At 39.1% G+C, this 19833-nt stretch overlaps 1 protein-coding gene across 4 annotated transcripts in view; it reads left to right on the top strand.

The window, feature by feature from the left end:
• Window positions 1-12513, top strand: part of RGS7 (regulator of G protein signaling 7) — a 243269-nt gene extending 230756 nt beyond the window's left edge. For 2 of the 4 annotated variants that reach the window (XM_030944612.1, XM_030944611.1), the window contains 2 exons: window positions 694-783; window positions 12039-12513. In XM_030944612.1, the coding sequence (XP_030800472.1) occupies window positions 694-783; window positions 12039-12197 (249 nt within the window). In that variant the 3' untranslated portion in view covers window positions 12198-12513. Of the gene's footprint in view, window positions 1-693; window positions 2987-11848 lie in introns of all 4 variants that reach the window. The other 2 variants (XR_004060577.1, XM_030944613.1) reach the window with 2 other exon arrangements.
• Window positions 12514-19833: the final 7320 nt, after the last annotated feature.

The raw sequence follows: 19833 nt of genomic DNA, 5'->3' as shown, positions 1-19833 counted from the left end.
TAGAATGCTCCAAAATTAAGTTTTTAAGCTGCTCTTGTAATTTATTTTCTGAAGAAGGGTTTCCAAATATTCATATGCCTCTGAAGAATTAATATCTTGAAAATTAGATTAGCCTGGAACTGTTTTTCAAATTACATATGTGTTTTCCTTTTTATATTGTTAACCGGAGAGCAGACTAAACACCTGTCGAAGGATTTTGTCAAGAGTAGCCAGTGGAAATCCTCAGTAACATAAGCATTAATTGTGGTGCTGAATTGAAAACCTCTTAGATTCTGAAATCACATGAGTATCTCCAGAAACTAATTCAGAAAATCTGATGAGGAAGGACCCACAGTTATTAATTTCATCACTTTGCTAAACTAACTAATGTAAGAGAGGTTTGAAGTTGGACCTGAAGCTAGGACTCAGTTATCAATTCTTAGAAAATAGTTTTGTACTGGAAAATTTGGTCAATAAATTAAAGTTGTATTTTGTAATTATACATAAGAAATGGATGGGATTCTTAAAGCTGAATTGCTTTAAGAATAGAAAGCAATTCAGCCTTCACTTCAGAGCTGAAACCTGCTATCCTATAATACTTCATATTCATAGTAATGCTACCTGGTGTACATTCCATGGCCAAAACATGTGGCTGCCTCCCATTTTACATGTGTCCTCTTCTATGGCAGTAACAGCTCCTCCTTTCTTTTTCAGGAGCACATTTACAAACTGATGAAAAGTGATTCTTATCCTCGTTTTATACGATCCAGTGCCTACCAGGAGCTGCTACAGGCCAAGAAAAAGGTATTGGTCCATCTTGCCTTTGTCTTGCCACTGTGCAAAGCAGTGGTTATGTTTGCAACAATACTCAGTCTTCTCTCCCCTGTGCCAGTGCAACTGGATATCTGGTAGGTGACCAGCTTGGCGTTTTTGGAGGGTCACATACACACAGGAGTTCAATATACATATATGTGTATATATCCTGCATGCGGGCATGTTTCAATAAGTTAATCTAGCAAAAATTATTTTTATTTTTACATCCCATATTGTACTGTTTTCTCTGTTATGAAGCACCTTAAATTGCAAAGTGCTTTACAAATACATTAAAAAAAATAAAATAAAATCCCAGAAGAATAGTCTTTCATGTTTGCAAGTTTGCTTATGTAATAATTGTTGTTCTCTTTATTCCACCTATGAAAGCTCCAGAATGTGTTTAGAAACAATCTTATTCATATGAATAACTTCTAACTTCAACTATAAATATAGGGGCTTCCCAATTTTGTTTCTGTCCCTATTACTACATGAATAGTTTTGAGTAGGCTAGGAATCTGACTTGAAAGACTGATCATATCACACTTTCGCAAACAGAGGTTCATGTCTTGGTATGTAATATTTTCTTAGAAAAGTCCAGTTATAGAATGGGTTCTGAATAGCCACAGCCCAGGGTATGTGGAGCAGCTTGTACAATGCAGATTTCCATGATGATAAATAATTCTATTAGTGGGCTCTAAACAGTAATCTCCTAGAATCAGCTGGGAGCCCTGTGCCTTGCAAAATCGGGGCCCCGATTGTTACTGGACCAAGGTAGTTACTAACACCGAAGCATTCTATTGTTAATAATGACAACCTAAAATTATATGAAAGTACTGTGTGATTTTGTTTTTTGTTCAAACGTTGATTTCTGAAGATCCAATATAGAGAGAGATGTTGAAAATACCAGAAAGCTTCAACTGTCCGTGTGAAGTCCTTAAGTTTGTGAATGTCAGTTCATTAACACGAGATGTGCACTTCATTATTTCTTTTTACTTTCAGTTTTTCTTTAAATTCAAACCAGTTTGATCCCCATGAAAAATTACTTTTGTCTAGCGCTGTATCTGTTTTGCCCATCTCCTGTTTTGCCAAGTCCCATTACAGCCTCACACCTGTGTTTGCTTCCTGATTTATACAAACTTTGTTTTGCAGTCCATTGTTACATCAAACCTCCTTTTCTACTCCATTGTTCTTGCTTTTCTTTTCCCCCTCCTTTTTCTTTTTGTTTCTTTTGTTTTATTTATTTCAAATTTAAGTTGGAAAACACTCTGGATCGTCGAACATCTTTTGAGAAATTCACACGCAATGTGGTAAGTTTGTTGCCTCGGAAGACTAGTAAGCCTGATGGGACATCCTTCTTCCCTTCCCCTCACTGATCCCTACTTTCCCTTTTGCTTCTCTAACTTGGTGGTTAAAAGTGTATTCATCACAGCTTGTGAATTTTCCTGGGAATGACAGCTTTATAATGTGCTTTCATTACAACCCCTCCTCCCTAGTCCCTTTCCCACTGATCTCAGTAGTCACACATGGAGGAATGGACCTTTGGGAGCCATGCTTTTTGCATTAGGAAGCATGAAACTAGTCACTTTTTTCCCCCCTATAACTTCAGTAAAGAATCTGTGAAAACATGCTTGATGTTGTTTCTTTTTCTGGTGCCTTCTAAAATACTAAGTCTAAAACAGTTGAATATATTGGATTTGCATCCTGTCTTCTTTTTATTTTACTTAAAAAAAATTTGTCCCTGTTTTTTCAATTGGGCACAGGGAAAAACAAACAATATTAATTTTCCCATCTTCCTTAATGTCTAACAGCTTCTACAGGACCACAGTATTCGTGCTGTTTATGTACAAGGGTTTGATTTGGATTCATTTTCATAATGGAGTAAAAGAACTGATTTTTTTTCTTTTCAATGTATAACTTTCAAAAGCTATTTCTCAAAGGCAAAAAAAATGAAGGCTGGTAGATTTTGTCTGGGCATTCTTTTGCCACCTGCCAGAAGATCCACTAATTTCATGATACTTAGGATTCTTTTTACTTATCCAGTTTCTTTGGGATTTTTTTTCCTTTTACATTGTGAAAGTTCCAACTAAAGAATTCAACGCATTTATTTTTGTAGGGCAGAAACATCCCTATTTTTCCATGCCATAAAAACTGTACACCAACACTGAGGGCGAGCACTAACCTGTTATGAAAAGAGGTAGAAAGATCTTGGATTATACTCGAGTTTGTCTGCATTGTCTGTTGAATTGTGCAGGTGATGCTGCTCTGTGTGTGTGTGTGTGTGTGTCAGTGGCTTTTTCTGTGACCTGGTTAGTGGAGCTGTGTGTGTTGAAATGAACAAAATGAGAGCTTTCAGCAAAGATCATGGTTTTTGTTTTTTCAGTTTCTAGGGAAGGAGAAGCAGTTGTCAGAAACTGTCTTCCCTGTAATGAGGCTCAAGAGTATTACCTCAAGTATTTAAAAAATACATATATACTTTCCAGTAATCAAAAAAAAAAAGAAAAAAAATGCAGTGAAAGTTTTGTGAGGCTGTGGGAATATCTCACTTTTAAAAACAAAACAGTAATTCTTTAACTACTTTCTTATAGGTAAAGGCTTCCTGTAATATACTTTGAATCCACTGTAATCAGGAAGAAATTTGGATTCAATGGGACAAAGTCAGTAAAGGACACTAAAAGTAAATAAACAGCTACAAAGGAAACTATCCCAATGTTTGAAACAAAAACCCCTATGTTTTGCATGGTGGTGTTGCCATAGCATGTTGCAGTGTGATTTGTGTGTTGTCTAAACAGGTTGGATCTATAAAACAACATTGTACCTGATAACACTATACATGGTAACTCCATTATAATTCAGTAGGAAGTTCCGTATTAATAAAAAGTCTGTAAAAGAGAGTGCATAGAGTGGGTAACACATACAGACCTCTGCAAGCTAGACTTTTTCCCAGTCACAGTGCATGGCAAGCTGCAGTGTTACATTTATTCATGGCATTTTGAGCAGCCCAGGGGTCAGGAATTGGCTGTGGTAAACACTGTGCAAACAGGTGGCCATGAGGGGGGAAATAGCAAGCTGCAGGCAGAGGGGTCGGGAATACAGTGCAGAAAGGGAAAATGAAAGGACAAGACTGGGAGATGCTGAAATCCCTCCCAGAGCAGCCTTACAGACAAACCAGCAGTTCTGGGCACAAACATGGGAGCATTGTGCCCTGCAGCCATGCCCAATTTTCATCCTGCTAATCTCAGGGCAGAAGTACCAGAATAGCAGCATGCCAGAGATGCAAGGCAGGCCCAATACACCAGCTGTGAACTACAAATGGAAAAGAGGATTTCTGGACATAGTAGTTTGGTAGAAGAGGAGGATTTTTTTTCTTTTTCACAGAGCAAGCTCTGAAATAAAATCTGTGGTTTTGATTTTTTTCCAACTACTACCTGTTAACCTGGGTGGAGTCTGTCAAGTCAGGTGAGGTATGAAAGAAAAACATGTCACTGCTAGATCTATAATCTCTATTAGACTGACAGCTCTCAGGCTTGCAAATTAATCCAGAGCATCAGGATGCTCAAATGCAAACCTTTTTTCCAAGATGACTGAATTCATGTCAACCACTTCCTACCACTTCCTCAGGACCTCTTTGCAACAGACATCCTTGTTCTTCCACTCTTGTTCTTGGTCGTGATGAGTTTATAATTTGTAATTATCTATCTTGGTACAGTGGTTCCAAACAGCAGGGATGAGGGAAACATTTCTCAGAATATTCTACACTGTACAGATTAACTTGATCTACTGTGAACTAAGGGACTGTGGAATAGATCTGTTCTACTGATTAATACGGAAGATAGGTGTGAAAAGGGTCTTCTGCAACCTGGATAAATGCTATCATCTCTGATTTATTGAGATGAAAATTACAGTTTCTCTTCTCTGATGGTTTGCAATATTTAGACTAATTTTCACTGGATTTTTTTTTCCTCAGTTATATCAAATATATTTATATTATATCAATATATTTGTATTAAACTAAATTAGACCTCAGTTTCTTCCATTTGAAGTGTTTAATAAAAACACAGTAACCTTGGCTGTGTCTAGGGACACAGTCTGAACAGATGGACTTGTAATTCATTATCTGATGTGTTGACTCTAGGAGGCTCCTGATCAATGTTAAACTAAATTGGGTTACACTTGCTATAGAAAGCATTTGTTAAACTAGAAACTTTAGAAACTTTGTAGAGGGCAATTACTCTGTACTATTTCATGAATTACATGGAAATAAGCTATTATAATGAGTCATTATTTTAGTCTGATAGAGAAAAAAATAGAAGTGGAGCTATACACTAGGCTCAGCTCTGCATTTATTTGTCATTGAAGGGTTTCCTTTCCAGAAAATTTTCAGTAAGCTTGTGCAGTTCATGAAAGGTCTAAATGCTCAGTTTAAAAGCTGACTAATTAGCTACTCTGTAGATTTTATAGTGCAAAATTGCTAATGCCTTCAACAGTCTGCAGCAGAAAATATGGTTAGCCTTAGAAACAGGTCTGCATTTACATAAAATATACAGAATAGCAAGCTGGCATTTGCTACATGTAATATTTATTACTGAACATTTTATAGTTTGTATCTGAGTAGTAACTCTAGCTGTCCTTGGTCTGCCTCACTTACACTCCTGGGTACTGTGTGACAATACAGAGCACAGACACTGCAGCACTACTGGGATGAAGCCATCAGATAGGTGGAGTAACACGGGCAACCAAGTGTGTCACAGCTTTGAGTCAGAGGCACAGAGAGCAGTGACACTGCTCTGGGCTCCCCCCTGCCTAGCTCAGCCCCTCAGCTTTCTCTTTGAGACTAATAAAAGTCCAGTCACCTGCAGCTCCCCAGAGGGACTAGGGAAGTTAAAGATCTAAGTGATGGAGCAGGAGGATCTCACTTCATGCTAAAGCAGTAGAGAGACCAAAACCAGCAGTTTCTGTGACATTTAAAAACTCAAATTCTTTGAAGAATTCACATGGGGAAAAAAACTATTAAAAAAATTAAACATTAAATTTTAAAAAGCTCAGCAAATGTACCTCAACTGCTAATATCTAAATTACAAGGGGAAAAGTAGGTGAATATACACTGGTAATGGGGGCAAAGAGGTTCTTTAAGGAACAATTTTGTCTGTAATTTCTCATGTGTGTGAAGGACTTGTGACAGTGGCAGACTGAGCAGAACTAGAGCCCCAGCCTGGTGCTTAGCTGTGATTGCTGGTCTGGAAACCCTTGAGACAAAGGGACCTGCTCTACAAGGGGAACGAATTAATTTAATTTCCATCCCATGCAAATTTTATTGTCCCACCAGATACTCAGTTATTGAGGCGAGAAGGGGTAGCCTCCCTCCTTAGAGCTGTGGGGGAGCCACTCCATCCTCATGCATTGGTGCCAGGACTCCAGACACCACCATCAGTGTTAGCATTTCATCTGTCCATGCACAGTTATACAGAACACACAAAAAAAGAGGTGCTTGTATGTTTGTGAGGTCTTAGGGAAATACAGCCAGTACAAAACAGACCAAGTTCAGTTCATGTATTAAATTAGTAAACGATCAAACTATACTTATCTCCACTCATAACCTCATAAACAAGACCCCACTTCATAATTCTGAGTTTGAAACCATGATATCTTATATTACCTTAATTCTTTCCACCTGTCTTGTCCCACTTACCTGGAAGAACTTGCTGACCAGAGTCCTTTGATTTTTTCCCCTCCAAAGCAGTAGCAATAGACCATTTCATGCATGACATTTGAAATGCAAAGGCCATTGAACAGAGCATGTTTTCACCAAGTTCAAATCCAATGTCACTTAACGTGACATTGTGAATTACTGCCTAGAGATGGAAATTAAAACTTATAAAAGTAGCTTCCTCAGTTCTTATCAATGGGTCATAGACTTTCTAGATGTTTAAACAAGTGTAATGTCTTTTCAGGTTAAAATCGATCCCTTTTATAGAGGAACAAAGCACATAAATAATCAATTTCATCTGTTAATCAATAAATTTTACTATATGAATAGGTAAAACTTGTGTACCCTACTGTGCCAGACCAAAAGTCTATCTAGTCCTGAAACCCTGACAAGGGCTAGATTTTCCTCAAGTATAGCATTATCCAAGAAACTCAATACAGTTTTAGCTCTGGAATCTCATTCTGAATTTACTTACAGGTTATTCCCCAAAATTAAACAAAAAAACTAGTTAGTCAGAAGAAATATAAATCACAAAGCTACTTATTTGACAAATACAAAGCAAGAATGAAAGTAATAATTAATTGTAGAAATGAAGGCCTTCTCCATTTCAGGAAGAGATGTCTTATTCATATTTGAACAAAAAGAGCAAATAAATAATTGACATTTTTATTTTGGCCTACTAATTTGTAAAAACCCCTAGTTTAGGGAGTTTTTTTAAGAACTGTGCCCACAGAGGAAAATTATAAAGCACATGCCAATGAGGAATGGCCTCCTTGTGCTGTTCTGCAGTGACTGGAGCTAAGCTGCTGTGCTCCGTGCTGGAAGAGACGAGCTTAGGTGTAACACCTACAGGGTCATCCAAGTGAGAAGCCAGCACAGACTGGGCAGGTACTGGGCCAGTGTCTGCCATTTTCCAGCTGACAAAAATTTACCTGATTCTTAGGCTATTTGCTGGAATGAGAACTGCAGAGAGGTATGGAAACTTGAGGAGTCAGGCCCAGGACAAACATACTAAAAAAATATTTTCTTGTGCATCAGTTTGTTGGAAACCTACATTTCAGATAGTTATTCAAATTCAAACTACCCCATCTGGCAAAATGTTTTAGGTCAATCACAAATGAGAGCAGCTCATCAGTAAATGCAAAGTGCAAAAGGAGAAAGAAATGGGTGTCACTGGATTTGGAGTGAGCCAAAACAGGAAAGCAGTTGTTCAGCCACTGCCTCCTGCTTCAGATCATTGCAGGAAACAGTTTGGCCCTAATGAGAAAGGAACAAAAGGCTGCAAATCTCAGCCAGAGGCAGAAGGATTTCCCTGCACATGTAACCACTTAGCACTGCAGCTGTGCTGACAACTTGTTCCCCAAATTCAGTAAATATTAGCCTTGTCCCCTTCCTCACATCTGAAAGAGAAATACACCTGCACAGATGTCTGACAGCAGCATCCTGTGCTGCTGTGGAAGATGAAGCAGAATTCTGAACCCCAGAGCAGTGCTGAAGCCATTCCCTTGCACTGGTAGAGCAAGGGCTGCCTCACCATGAAAGGGATTTACTGCTTCTTCTCCCATGTTGCTCCAGATGTGCTCCTGTCAGGGGCTGTTTACCCCCTAGCTCTGTGTGTAGTGCCCTGCAATGTCACTTGGAAGCTTTCCCTGCTGATCTGGCTGAGCTGAGAGTGTGCTGCAGGTGTTTCACACATGAGCAGATGGGGAACACTGAGACCAAGGAGGGCTGCTTCTTGCCTCACATCTCATTTTGCTCACAGTGGGACTCTACCTCTCCTTCCCCATCAGATGCATGGACTTCTCTTTTCTACTGCTACCAGTATAGGTCCTGGGGAGTAGCACCTGCACTGGCAATAAAGACACATGAAAAAGGAACAATGGAGGTTGCATAGTAGAAAGGAAGATAATTAATCTTCTAAAAGGAAAAGACATGATCTTTCTCTACCATACATTTCAACTCCAATGCTTGTAGACATTTCATATTGATTTATTTTAAGTTGCATATGTAAGGAGGTTGTTGCTGACTTTTTTCCTGGATCATCTGAGGTGTTAGTGTCATGCTGCATAAATGGGTCAGTCAGCACAACTGTATTTAGCAGCATCTGTACATAGCTTTACAATTTTGTCCCCTAAATTTACTAGAAGTAAAGCTGAAAACTTGATGTAAAGCAGTTAGTATGTTCAAATACAGACTGAATGCTGACGCCAATTGATTTTGTACTTTTAGATGTACTTGTTCACTCCACGTGCTGTGCTGCCTTCTCGTACTCTGACTCCCTTGTCAGGGTATGTGTGCAGGGTTCCATTTTGGCATCTGCATTATTAGTAAAGTTCTTAAATAGTTGTCCAAAGTGCACTAATACAGCCAAAAAACTCCTAATCATCTTTAGAATTTAGCCATATGCTTCTAAATGTTGATGGCAAGAATATATTGAAAATATTAAGGATCTCCTTTTCATTATTCAGATAAATATTTACTACTTCTGATTTGCCCCTCCCCCAATTTTCTTTAATCTCATTAGCACAGGAAACATCTTCATATGCTACAGCTCTGAAAACTGCCATGTTAGATGCAGGTTCCCAAATCAAAATCTGGCGTACGGAAAGGTTGTTAACATTGTATCTGAAAGAAATAGGCTCAGTTCTTAAATTATGACCCACAATGGATGATCCTTACATCAGTCTGTAAATTAAGTAAATCTGGAAGTCTCCTAAAAGCAGTAATTATGAAACTCTACCACAGAGAACTAAAATGAAAGCATACTCTGGAACAGAGATTGAAAGGAATATTTTTATAAAGTGGAAAATAACAAGTCCCTGCAGTTCTAATAAGAAGATGTGATAATTCTGTATCTGGGCCTGTGTATTAAAAGCTTATTTTCCTAATCAGAAAACTTAATATGATTCAGAATAAGCATTTAAGAAGATCTCTTAAGGAAGGTGTATCTTCTAGGCTGTCACTTTTCCAACTTTGTGATAAATTACTAAGGTGTGGAAAAAGACCATATGTTGTTGTTATTGTTGTTCAGATGGAGGTTTCTCTGAGGCAGGGAGGGAAGTTGAAGGAAGGGGCCATCATGGAGTGATCCAATGATCACTGCAGGGCTTTGGAGAAAAAATATCCGAAGATCAGCAATATCAAGGGAGCAAGTTATGTGGAACACACAAAAAAAAAAAAAATTCTCATGACATCTTACTGTGTCTCTAGGGGAAAATTCAAACAATATGTAGAAAACAATCACACAAATCAGATCAACTAATAACTACTTTTTGGCCTGATTTTATGTCAGGACTTTCTAATTTATGTGATAACATAATTCATTTCTGAGATGCTAGAATTTGTTTTTGGTCCATCTAGAAATTCCAGAAATTTTGAAACTCCTAAATAGTTGTTGCAAATAATAATAATAATAATAAATTATTTCACAGATTTTATACCACAACAAGCGTTTATGCTGCTTTCCAGTGTAGTATTGAGCAAATTTTAACAAACTGAGAACTCCTGGTTTTAATATTTTAATTAAGTGGCTTATGCAGTTCAGTACTAAAAGGAACTCATACATGTTTACAGAAAGTAGCCAGACTTGTACATCTGCGAACTTAAGTGCAACTAACCTAATGAAAGGCAAAGATAAGCATATGTTCAATATTTTCTGAGATTATGTCTAGCACCAAAAGTCCTGAATTGTCTAACAAAATTGTCAAAAAAACCATTAATCTCAGAAATGTTTTTAATATTTTAAATTGTGTTCCAAGGCCACACTGCTGTTGAGGCTCTTTTGACTATTTAAAAAGAAAAGATGTCTCACTACAACAGCTTGCCTGCTGCATTAGAGGAAAGCATCACTTAAGGGTTAGAAAGTATCAAGAAGGTGTGAACTTAATATGCATAGCAAGTGGCAGATACAGGGAAGACAGAGCACCAGGAAGGAGACTTTCCATCTTTCAAAGAAGTAGGTAATAATACTGTCAGGTGATATGGGGAACCTGATGGATGACCGGTCTAACCCAACAGTGCAAATCATGAGCTCCCTTTCAAATTATGTTGTAGGGGAAGTATTCATCCTAATTTGTTCAACTTGTATTTCACAGTACAAAGAATAAAATAGTTATTCTTCTTTTTATTAAGACCCACTGATATATTGCATTTGAGCTAATGCTCAAGACCAACTTACAGATCCCTGTGAGCTTAAATTTAATTGATAATGGCAATAGACATTAAATTGTGTAATTCCACTGAGTTATAGTGCTGCAGATGGCTTAACAATTTATTGATATGGCAGAATATGTTCATTTACTGCAGAAAATGAAGCATCTCTCCATAGTTACAGTATTTTTTACTGTATTCTCCTTGAAACCAGTTTGATATTTCTGAATTGGGCACTTAAAATGAACAATATAATAAATGTAAGTATTAAATAACTAACTGGTGAGTTAGAGCCATTTTCTATTTAATGTTTTATGGTATATTTGTGTTACATTGTCAGGGTATGCCTGTGATGTCAGCTTGCTGTGCCAGCTCTGCCTCTGTTGGATCAGAGCCACAGTAGGATGGCATTTGGAGAGCTAACTCCTTTTATGTGGCTGTAGGAGAGCTAATTCTTGTTCTGTGGTTTCTGTCTGGCTCGTATAAAGCTCAAATCTGCCTGAAATATACCAGAGTGACATACCTCACACCATCTTCTTCATGCTGTAGACCTAGCTCTTATGGGACAGTCATTACACCTTATTAAAAGAACTCATTAAACAATTGAAACTACATCCTTGCAACAGGAGGAATGAGGAGGAAAAGAACAATGTGAAAATCCAACACCTTCAAAGCAGTGTTATGCAGTCACGTGTAATATACCTGACCAATGTTCCTTATAAATAGTAAATATGGTCTGAACAAACCTGTAACTATGTTCATGGAAAAGCTGCTTTCCTACCTATATGCAATCTGCCTCTTACTTTTTTACCTTAACTCAAAAGTAGCTTTTTTGTCCTCTGTGACAGAGCTACCGCAGTTTGCACATTCATCTTTGCAGCACAATGCACTCCTGCTTGTGGTAGCCTTCAAGTTCTGGGTGTGACTGACAGCAAAAACTTCAGCATCAGTTTCTCATCAGCCAAAAGCAATCTTGCTCAAAAATGGCCTTTAAATTTGCTGGCTTATTCTATGAAACAATCTGGCTGGCTGGCAGTGCTTAATTGTAAGGACTTCCTGTGGTTTAAGATTTGACAGACTCCAGTTGGTGCCCCTAGCTATTTGAGAGTGATGTGGCAACACTGAGTGGTTGCTGATGAACAGGTTTGCAGTGATCATGCCTCTGTTTTCTGTTTTTGTTTTTTGTTTTTATCTTTTCCTCAGGGGAAATCGCTCACATCAAAGAGGTTAACCAGTCTAGTGCAGTCCTACTAAAAGGATCACCTTGTAGCATGGAAGCAGACTCAAATCATTATACATACTTTGTAGCTCACTGATTGCCTGACTCAGAGGACAGTAGAACAAGATGTTGCATGAGCAAGGACCTGACTTGTTTTCTTTTGTGTATACTAAGGCATTACAGACTCCGAGGGACTCTCTAGCCTTTCGATGCCTCCATTTCGAAAACTGTCTGCTCACTTCCTCCTTCATATCAAGCTGGATCTGTGTCTTTTTATTTTCTGCAAGCTCAAGTACAGTGAAAAAAAAGCTTCTGCTAGGCACAGTTTATTAAAAAAATACGTCAATCAAAAACTGGAAGAAATGTAAAAAATGCATATATTAATAAATATACATATGGCATCACATTTATTGCACAATAAATTAGCACAGAAGGTTTCATTTCACTGATGTATTCACATTGAGAAAGAAAGCCTGTGTCTTTGTCTGTTGTCTGTATATTCTCTGTTAATGTTTCTTGCATTTATTTTTATACCATATTTAAAAAAAGAACACCTTTTACTCCAGATGTATTAAAGTTGATCCTTTCTCTGTAAATTTGTGTATGTTTATATTGTTGTTTTATCTTTCATTAAAAGATGCAGAATCTCTTTCCTTTGGGAAGTTTGAGATTTTAATATTGAATCTGAAGATTAGCCAAGAGCAAAGTGATCCCCAAAAGTTACACACCTTGTGCTTTCTAAAAAGTGACATGAAAATGGCATTTTCTTTCTCTCAGTGACACCTAATCAAACGCACTTTATTGATAATCATTTACTTTTTCTTTTCTTTTTATCAAGCTAGCAGCAGAGAGACCTTTCCCACTTGCTCACCACGGCATAAGCAAACCTTTGTTTAAGCCAGGCCCTGCTGCTGTGTAACAGCGCAGTCTGAGCGGCGATTCAGCCGCTACCCCAGAGCGGATGGACTGGACTGCACTTCCCTAGGAATGGGCATGAGCAAAGCTGCCTGAGAACACAAGGCTACACTTGCTAAATAGGAAGGACAGTGCTTCTTTCTCCTTGCCGTCACTTGCGACGCAAGGCAGCATTTTAAGCTGAAAAGGTGGTGCTTTGGGAGTGGTCTCTGCAGTAAAGCTCCAGTAGCAATGCAGGAGCAAGATGTCATTTTAATTCCAGGGCTCTGTCTGGGGATGCTGTTGTGTGTCCACTGCTGAGTTTATTCACACATAGACCTGTTGACAGACTTATGAGCGTGTGTTGATGTTGCCCGTGAGACAGTAAATATGGAGCTCCTGAAGCTATATCTGAACTGGAACCAGAAATCTGCTTGGCCTAAGAAGGAGCACTGTCAACTGATAGAGGTGATGTAAGGATAGTGAGACAGAATCTCAGAGTAGAAAAAAAAGGATGGGAACTAAGTCAAATGACAAAATGCTGATACCTCCAGGGCATGGTAGGGTGCACATGACAAACAAGCCTTTTTAGCAATGCACAGAATAGACTCAGGACGGCCAACTTTACTACCATCTGTCATGCTGACTTTGGTTTGATATTGAGAATCTTGTTTCAAAGAGACTGAATCCTAAACACTCACACACAAAGTGGGATGGTCATAGATATGAGGAGACAATCAACTTGAATGCCTTAATACCAGAGACATCTCATTGAGCATTGGAAAACCACCTGCACTGGTACCATTAGGGACAGGACTGTTGCACAGCAGCTCTGGGCAGAAGGGAGCTGGGCTGCCTTCTGCAGGGAGCACTCACTTCTCCACCAGCTCTGTCAGTAGCCTGGTGCAGCCACAACTAGGAATGCAGCATCTTTAAAGAGGCAGTCTGAGTGAACCCAGTACAAAATGTATTACAAATCCATTAATAGCTGTTCCCTATAATCTGCTCAGTTGAGGTTTTCTGAAGTTTGGGGTTTATGTTTGTTCATTGTTTTCATATGCCACTGTGTTTCTGGTTTCTAGCTAGGATGACAATTACTGCTTTAAAGTGTCTCTGGTTTTGTTAGCACAATTCTACAAGCTTTTATAGAAATACTCCATCAGAGCTGGGTCCTATCAAGAGCTTAGCAAGAGCTGCGTGCAGGTCAACTCAAAATATTCACAACCTAGGGAGGCCAGATAAATTTTAGTAAGTAGCTGCACTGAATCAGATCTTAAACTGAGATTTAATTTTACCACAGAAATGTGAGCTCTGAGACATGAGCTTGGGGCCAGGCAATCCACAGAAATCTGAGCTCTGCTTCACTTCTCACTGCCAAATAGAGATATTTATTTCCAAACTCCTGCTGCCACCAATTGCATCAACTGGTATATTGCCTCCTTCACCTTAGTAGTTAACTAATTAGGTACTACTGTCTGCTTCAAAGAATCACTGCCTTCAAATACCTAATGTTTCAAATTCAAGCATTAGGCATTTCATGAAACTTCACCCTAAGAAATATTTTCTTTTTTTTTTTCCAAATCACTTTGCAACGCCAACTGGTCCATAAAAAGTCATGGAGCATTGGTATTCCTGAACCCATTCTGTACTTATTCTAGTTTTTTCCTGATGGTAAAAACTAGGTACCATGCAGCTGCTTGTTCACTCTCCTCAACCTCCAGTGGGACTGGGAGAAAAAGAGGAAAAAAGAAAAACTCATGGGTTAAGATAATAAAAAATTAGTAATTGAAATAATTTATATTAATAATAATAGTAGTCTTAATGAAAATGAGAGCAAGAGAGGAAGGAATAAAATGCTCCACCCAAGACAGACAAGTGATGCACAATGCAATTGCTCACCACCTGCTGACATATGCTCAGCCCCCCGAACAGTGATCAGCTTGTCTTGACCAACTCCCCCAGTTTCTGTACTGAGCATGGTGTTCCATGGCATGGAACACCCTTTGGCCAGGTCAGTCAGGTGTCCTCAGGATGCTCCCTCTCAGCTTCTTGTGCACCTGCTCCTTGGCAGAACATGGGAAACTGGAAAGTCCTTCCCTTAGGGTAAAGCCTGCTCCACAAAACCGAAAGCATCAGTGTCTTACCAGCAGTATTCTCATGCTAAATGCGAACCACAGCACGGCACCAGCTACTAGGAAGAAAGTGAGATCTTTCCTAGCCAAATCCAGGACATTTCCTTTCAAGAAATATGAAGTCTGTATTGAATGGCTGTCTTTCCCTGTATTTGCACAGGATTTAACATGATGTCTCTAAAGTAAAACCAGGCATTATTAATAAGGATGTCAAAGTAGTCAGGGAGGTGTGTTAAGGTTTCATTTGAGCTTGCTCCAAGTGATACAACTCCACTGTTACATATGAGTGAACTTGGCCCAAACAAAATCAATCCTACTGCTAGAGGATTTTTAAAAGGTTTGTCTACAATCTTCTGGTACTTCACCTCATCACTGTCATCAGACAGTGAGTGATACAGTACTGGGGCTGGAAACTCCAAGTAGACACAAACTTCCTTTTGCTTCCCCACAGAGAAAAGCTAAATTTGCATTTCCAAATTTAAAGAAAGATCCACTTCAAGAATTAAGATCATCTCAGATAAAGGCATGTTTGTACAATAACCGAACAGTTGCAGTATAACTTTGGTTACATGACAATTTACCAATTAAAAATGTCAGTGAGGCCACAAATGTGCTGAGGAAAAATGGACCAAGAGAGAAAATCACTCTGAAGGGACCATATTTCTTGTCTTCTAGGGAAAAGCCATCAGTCAGTGCCTCCTGGCTCTGCCCAAGAAGCTTAAAACCCCTACGTGAGATATTAATTGTAATAGTCCTTAAAACAACTGGTTGGAGCTTGAAGCTTTCATCTGAGAGTTGGGGTTCTTCAGCCTCTTTCCCCAAACATCCTTGTACATAAAACAGCTCTAAAGCCTACAGCATGAAGTGTTTGATGGTGCTGCTGCACACTTCAGATGGTTTTGTTCTCCCAGATCAGCCTGTGAAGGAAAATGCCTGGTGGGAGAGGCAGAAGATGCCCTGGCACCTACCTGACAACAGTAAAATATTCACCCATTCTTCTGTAAGAAGCAAGTGAAAGCAGTCCTTCAACCCTAGAAAAGCAAAGGGGAAGAAAAAGGGCCTTACAATAGTGATGAGTTAAATTGCAAAATGCTGAGCTGAAACAGTAGTGGAGACCTGCCAAAAACTAATGAGTTGAAGGTGAACACAGGACTAAAAAATGGGAATTAATTGTGGTGACCAGAACAGAACCAACAAGGGAGGAAAACTGGAGAGCTGAATAATTAGGAGCAAGAGAGGCATAATGCAGCTGGTGAATTGCCAGCCTGTTGGCCACAGCCATGCTGAGCTGGAATTAAAACCTGAAAAATCAGGCAAGATCAATTGTGACTGGCACCTTAAAACCCAACAACGTTTTTTTCATCTAAAAAGCAATACTGAATAATAATAAAATATCTGAGGTTGCCTTTTTCAAATTTCACAAGACATAAATGCCAGATAGTCTCCAAGAAATAAAAATTAGGAGGGCAACAACCAGTTCCAGAAATCAAGATCTGTAGGAATTAATTTAGGGTGTTTTTTTAATTTAAAAAAAAATAAATAAAGCCAAAGCAGGTAATCTAAGTGAGGAAAGGCTGTTTATGATATGTAACTGGAACCAGGAGTTGGAAAAACCAGAGATTTATTTGACACTCTTCCAATTATTTATTTTTATGCATGATGAATAAAAGCTCTTTGAATTTATGTTTTGAAACTGACATGTTTTTTTGTGTCTTTTCTAGCTAAAGATATCATGCATAGAACTAACGCTGCCCTTATAGTAGGTGCATAATACTGGGCTTATAATAACAGGGCCATAAAACATAGGAATTTTGCTAAAAGAATTTTAATTGCCACAGAGATTTAAAGAAAATAAGGTTTTAATCCGAACATGTTCAAGGGAAATTATCAGCAAATTATTTGAACATATTCTGTGTCCACAATTCATTTAAGCAAGTTGCTAAGTGATTGTGACTCACACCAGTCTGCCTTTTGATCTGACTGTGCTGAACAGATTGCTTTATTCTCCTGTGAATTGAAGATATGCTGAAGTCCCAATATTAAAGAGGTGAAGGGGAAGAGAGGATGAGTTCTCTGAGGGTGGACTCCCCTCCTCATGCTGTTGCAGCCTGTGGAGTCCTCAAGTGGCACTGAAAGTACAATTGAGAGTGTTTTGTTTGTATTTACATCAACTTGAGGGCTGCAGAGTCTCTCCAGGCAGTCATTATCTCTGAAATTATGAAGTTTTGTTTCCCTAATATCTAAAAAGAATCTTCCTTGCTCTGATTTATCCCTTTATTTTTGACCAGGCTGCTGCACTCACTACAATAATATGGTCCTAACATAAATGGATATTGCAACATCACAGCCTCCTTTGGCTTTCTCATTGGTTTTCTCTGAAGTGTTGAGTGATTTTATTATTCTTCTCTGGGCCAGGGGCTTTTATGAATTTCTTGGAGATGATTCTTGCAGGACTCCCACCAGAGTTTTACAGGAGGAGGTCAGAGGATTGTTGTTGTACTTCTGCCCATACACACAACTACAGGACTTGCCCATTTTGCAGTAGATTGCCTTTACTGAACTTTGCCAGTTTATGTGGCACAGTGATGCCCAGATCCTGTGCAGTCGAGCATAGATGGCTGATCCCCTTTGTGTGTAGCTGACTCTTCTTGGGTCAGTGAGGTGCCTTGAGTTGTCTCTTCAACAGCATTCTCTTTTTTCTCACCATCTTTCTCTTTTCCCAAGTTCTTTTTTTTGTCATTATTATTTTTTGTTCCAGCTGTGCACTACAACAGCAGTTCTGTTTCTGTTTTCTGGTGGTATCTTTACGTGAGAGTGAGGAATCTGCTGGCCTCGTTCTTTAACACAAACACTTGAATTAGAATGAGTACCATCATCACTATTTGCTGTGAGGGATCTGTATGTGTAAATTGCAAAGAAAAAATTGTCCAGATAATATACTCTGAGAACCTGCTCAAATGCTAGATGATAGTCCTTATTTACAAGTGTGGACATGGACAGTAAATATCAAACAATATTAAGACACGATGGTAAATGTTACCTTGTTAGTGGCATTTGCACAATTTTTATTGTACTTTGCTCCCAAAATATATCTGCTGTATTTACCTTCATTGACTTTCTTTTTGATTTGACTAGATTTTGAGATATCTTGTTAGATTCATCACAGATGTCATCTTTCAAAGGGGATACTATTTCCCACCCTACCTCAACCTGGCAGCTGTTCCTTCAGTGTGGGTACCACATAAATGAGGCATTTTATTATGCACATTATCTGTTCTATCCATCTTTTTATTTCTTTACCCCTTTCATTTTTAAAAGATGAGTGGCAATGACATATTTAATGTGACTTACTTTTCTACCTTTTTAGCTGAGAGGAATGTATAACCCAAAATCTATGAACATTTTTGAGTTCATCTCTTTTGATGCACTGTTCTTTAGACAACTCTTCTTTTAGATTCTCTTTCTTCTCTCCCCCTCCCCATCAGTAACATCTTTTTTTAGGAGTCTTTATCTTTTATGGGTTTTTTTTTCCCTTTGTTCCTCTGGTTCTTGCTCTATTGATCTCTCCTACATGGTCTTATGGTGCCCACTAATGCTCTCTATACTTACCTCCTCTGTTTTATCCTTCTTGGAACTAAAACAAATTAGGAAAAATCCACAAAACTAAATAGAAATCATTAAAAGAAAGTCAGATCAGCGATAGGGCAGGGGCTGAGGTGGATGCACAATGTGCCTTTGACTCTGTCCTGATCTCAGGGGACCATCCTTCTCCCAGCAGTCTGCCTCTTCCCTTCCCACCCTGTTCCCAGGAGCTCTCCACTCCTCCTAGAGCCACTGCTCCCCCAGGGTGAAGGGGAAGGGCCGTGGGGCAATGTCCTGGGGAGGAGGGTGCCTGTGACCTGCCTTCCTCACTGCTGGGGAGGTGTCTCTGGAAGCCTCAGGAGATACGAGGGAGGTCAGTTTTTCCTTTGCTTAGGTGAATGGAGATGGACAAAAAGTGTGCCACCTCTGCTGCCCAGGACTGCTGGAAGGAAGGGACGAGTACTCCGGCCTTTCTCTCCCAGCATCACAGTTTGGAATAAGTAAGGAGCTTGAGCTTCTTCCATGGTAAGAGTGACGTGAGGGTGTCCAGAGAGTGATGCAGAATGTCCCTGTCTGTTATCAAAGAAAGTGTCTGCGGGAGGCAGCAATGAAGATTAAAGCCCAAGACTAGGAAATATTTCTAAGTCCTGGTCCATACTGGTCTGGGTGGTAGCTCGAGTGACACCAGTAACCAGGTCTGTGGAAACTCATGTTGTGCCTAAATCACAGATAAAATGTTTTGGGGGAGGAGACACAAATGTGGAATTTCATCAATGGATAGAGTAAACTGCTGATACAGTTCAGACATTTAGATAGATATGCTCAACTAATGAGGAAACTGGTTTCCACAAAGTTGTTTTTAGGGAACTGTTAAGTTTTTAATTCCTAAGGCATTTTGGGTGACTCCATTTCTCCTTCCTCCATCCCTTCTGAAGTAGTTCAGCAACCTTTCTTGACTAGCAAGGTTTTGCCTTATCTCTCTTCCCTTGATTTCCTTCTCAGCTGTTCTCCTAATCCTTTTCTGACAGTGTGGGAGACCTAAGCTATCAGGGAGTAGCTGAAGCCGCTCTCCCACCAGTCCATTTGTGTGCAGAGGGGAATTTTCACTTCCATCCTAATTTTTTCCCTGTAATGAGAAAATTGAAATATTAGACTTTCTTTTTGTTCCAAAGGGCTTTTTCCCAGTGCAATTCCCATTGTACAGACCCATATAATCTACCTTTTCAGTATACTTGTGGTATTGGGATGAAAAAGACACATCCCACTCCCCAACCAACTAAAAAACAATCATGGAAGATATGAATTTTTGATCTCTCTTCTGCTTCTGGTCAGAGCTAAGTGTAACAACAGAAAAATATTTT

This window comes from Camarhynchus parvulus, chromosome 3 (assembly GCF_901933205.1).
Source record: "Camarhynchus parvulus chromosome 3, STF_HiC, whole genome shotgun sequence".
Taxonomy (NCBI): domain Eukaryota; kingdom Metazoa; phylum Chordata; class Aves; order Passeriformes; family Thraupidae; genus Camarhynchus; species Camarhynchus parvulus.
The sequence above is the reverse complement of the archived record's forward strand: the minus strand, read 5'-3'. Positions and strand labels throughout refer to the sequence as shown.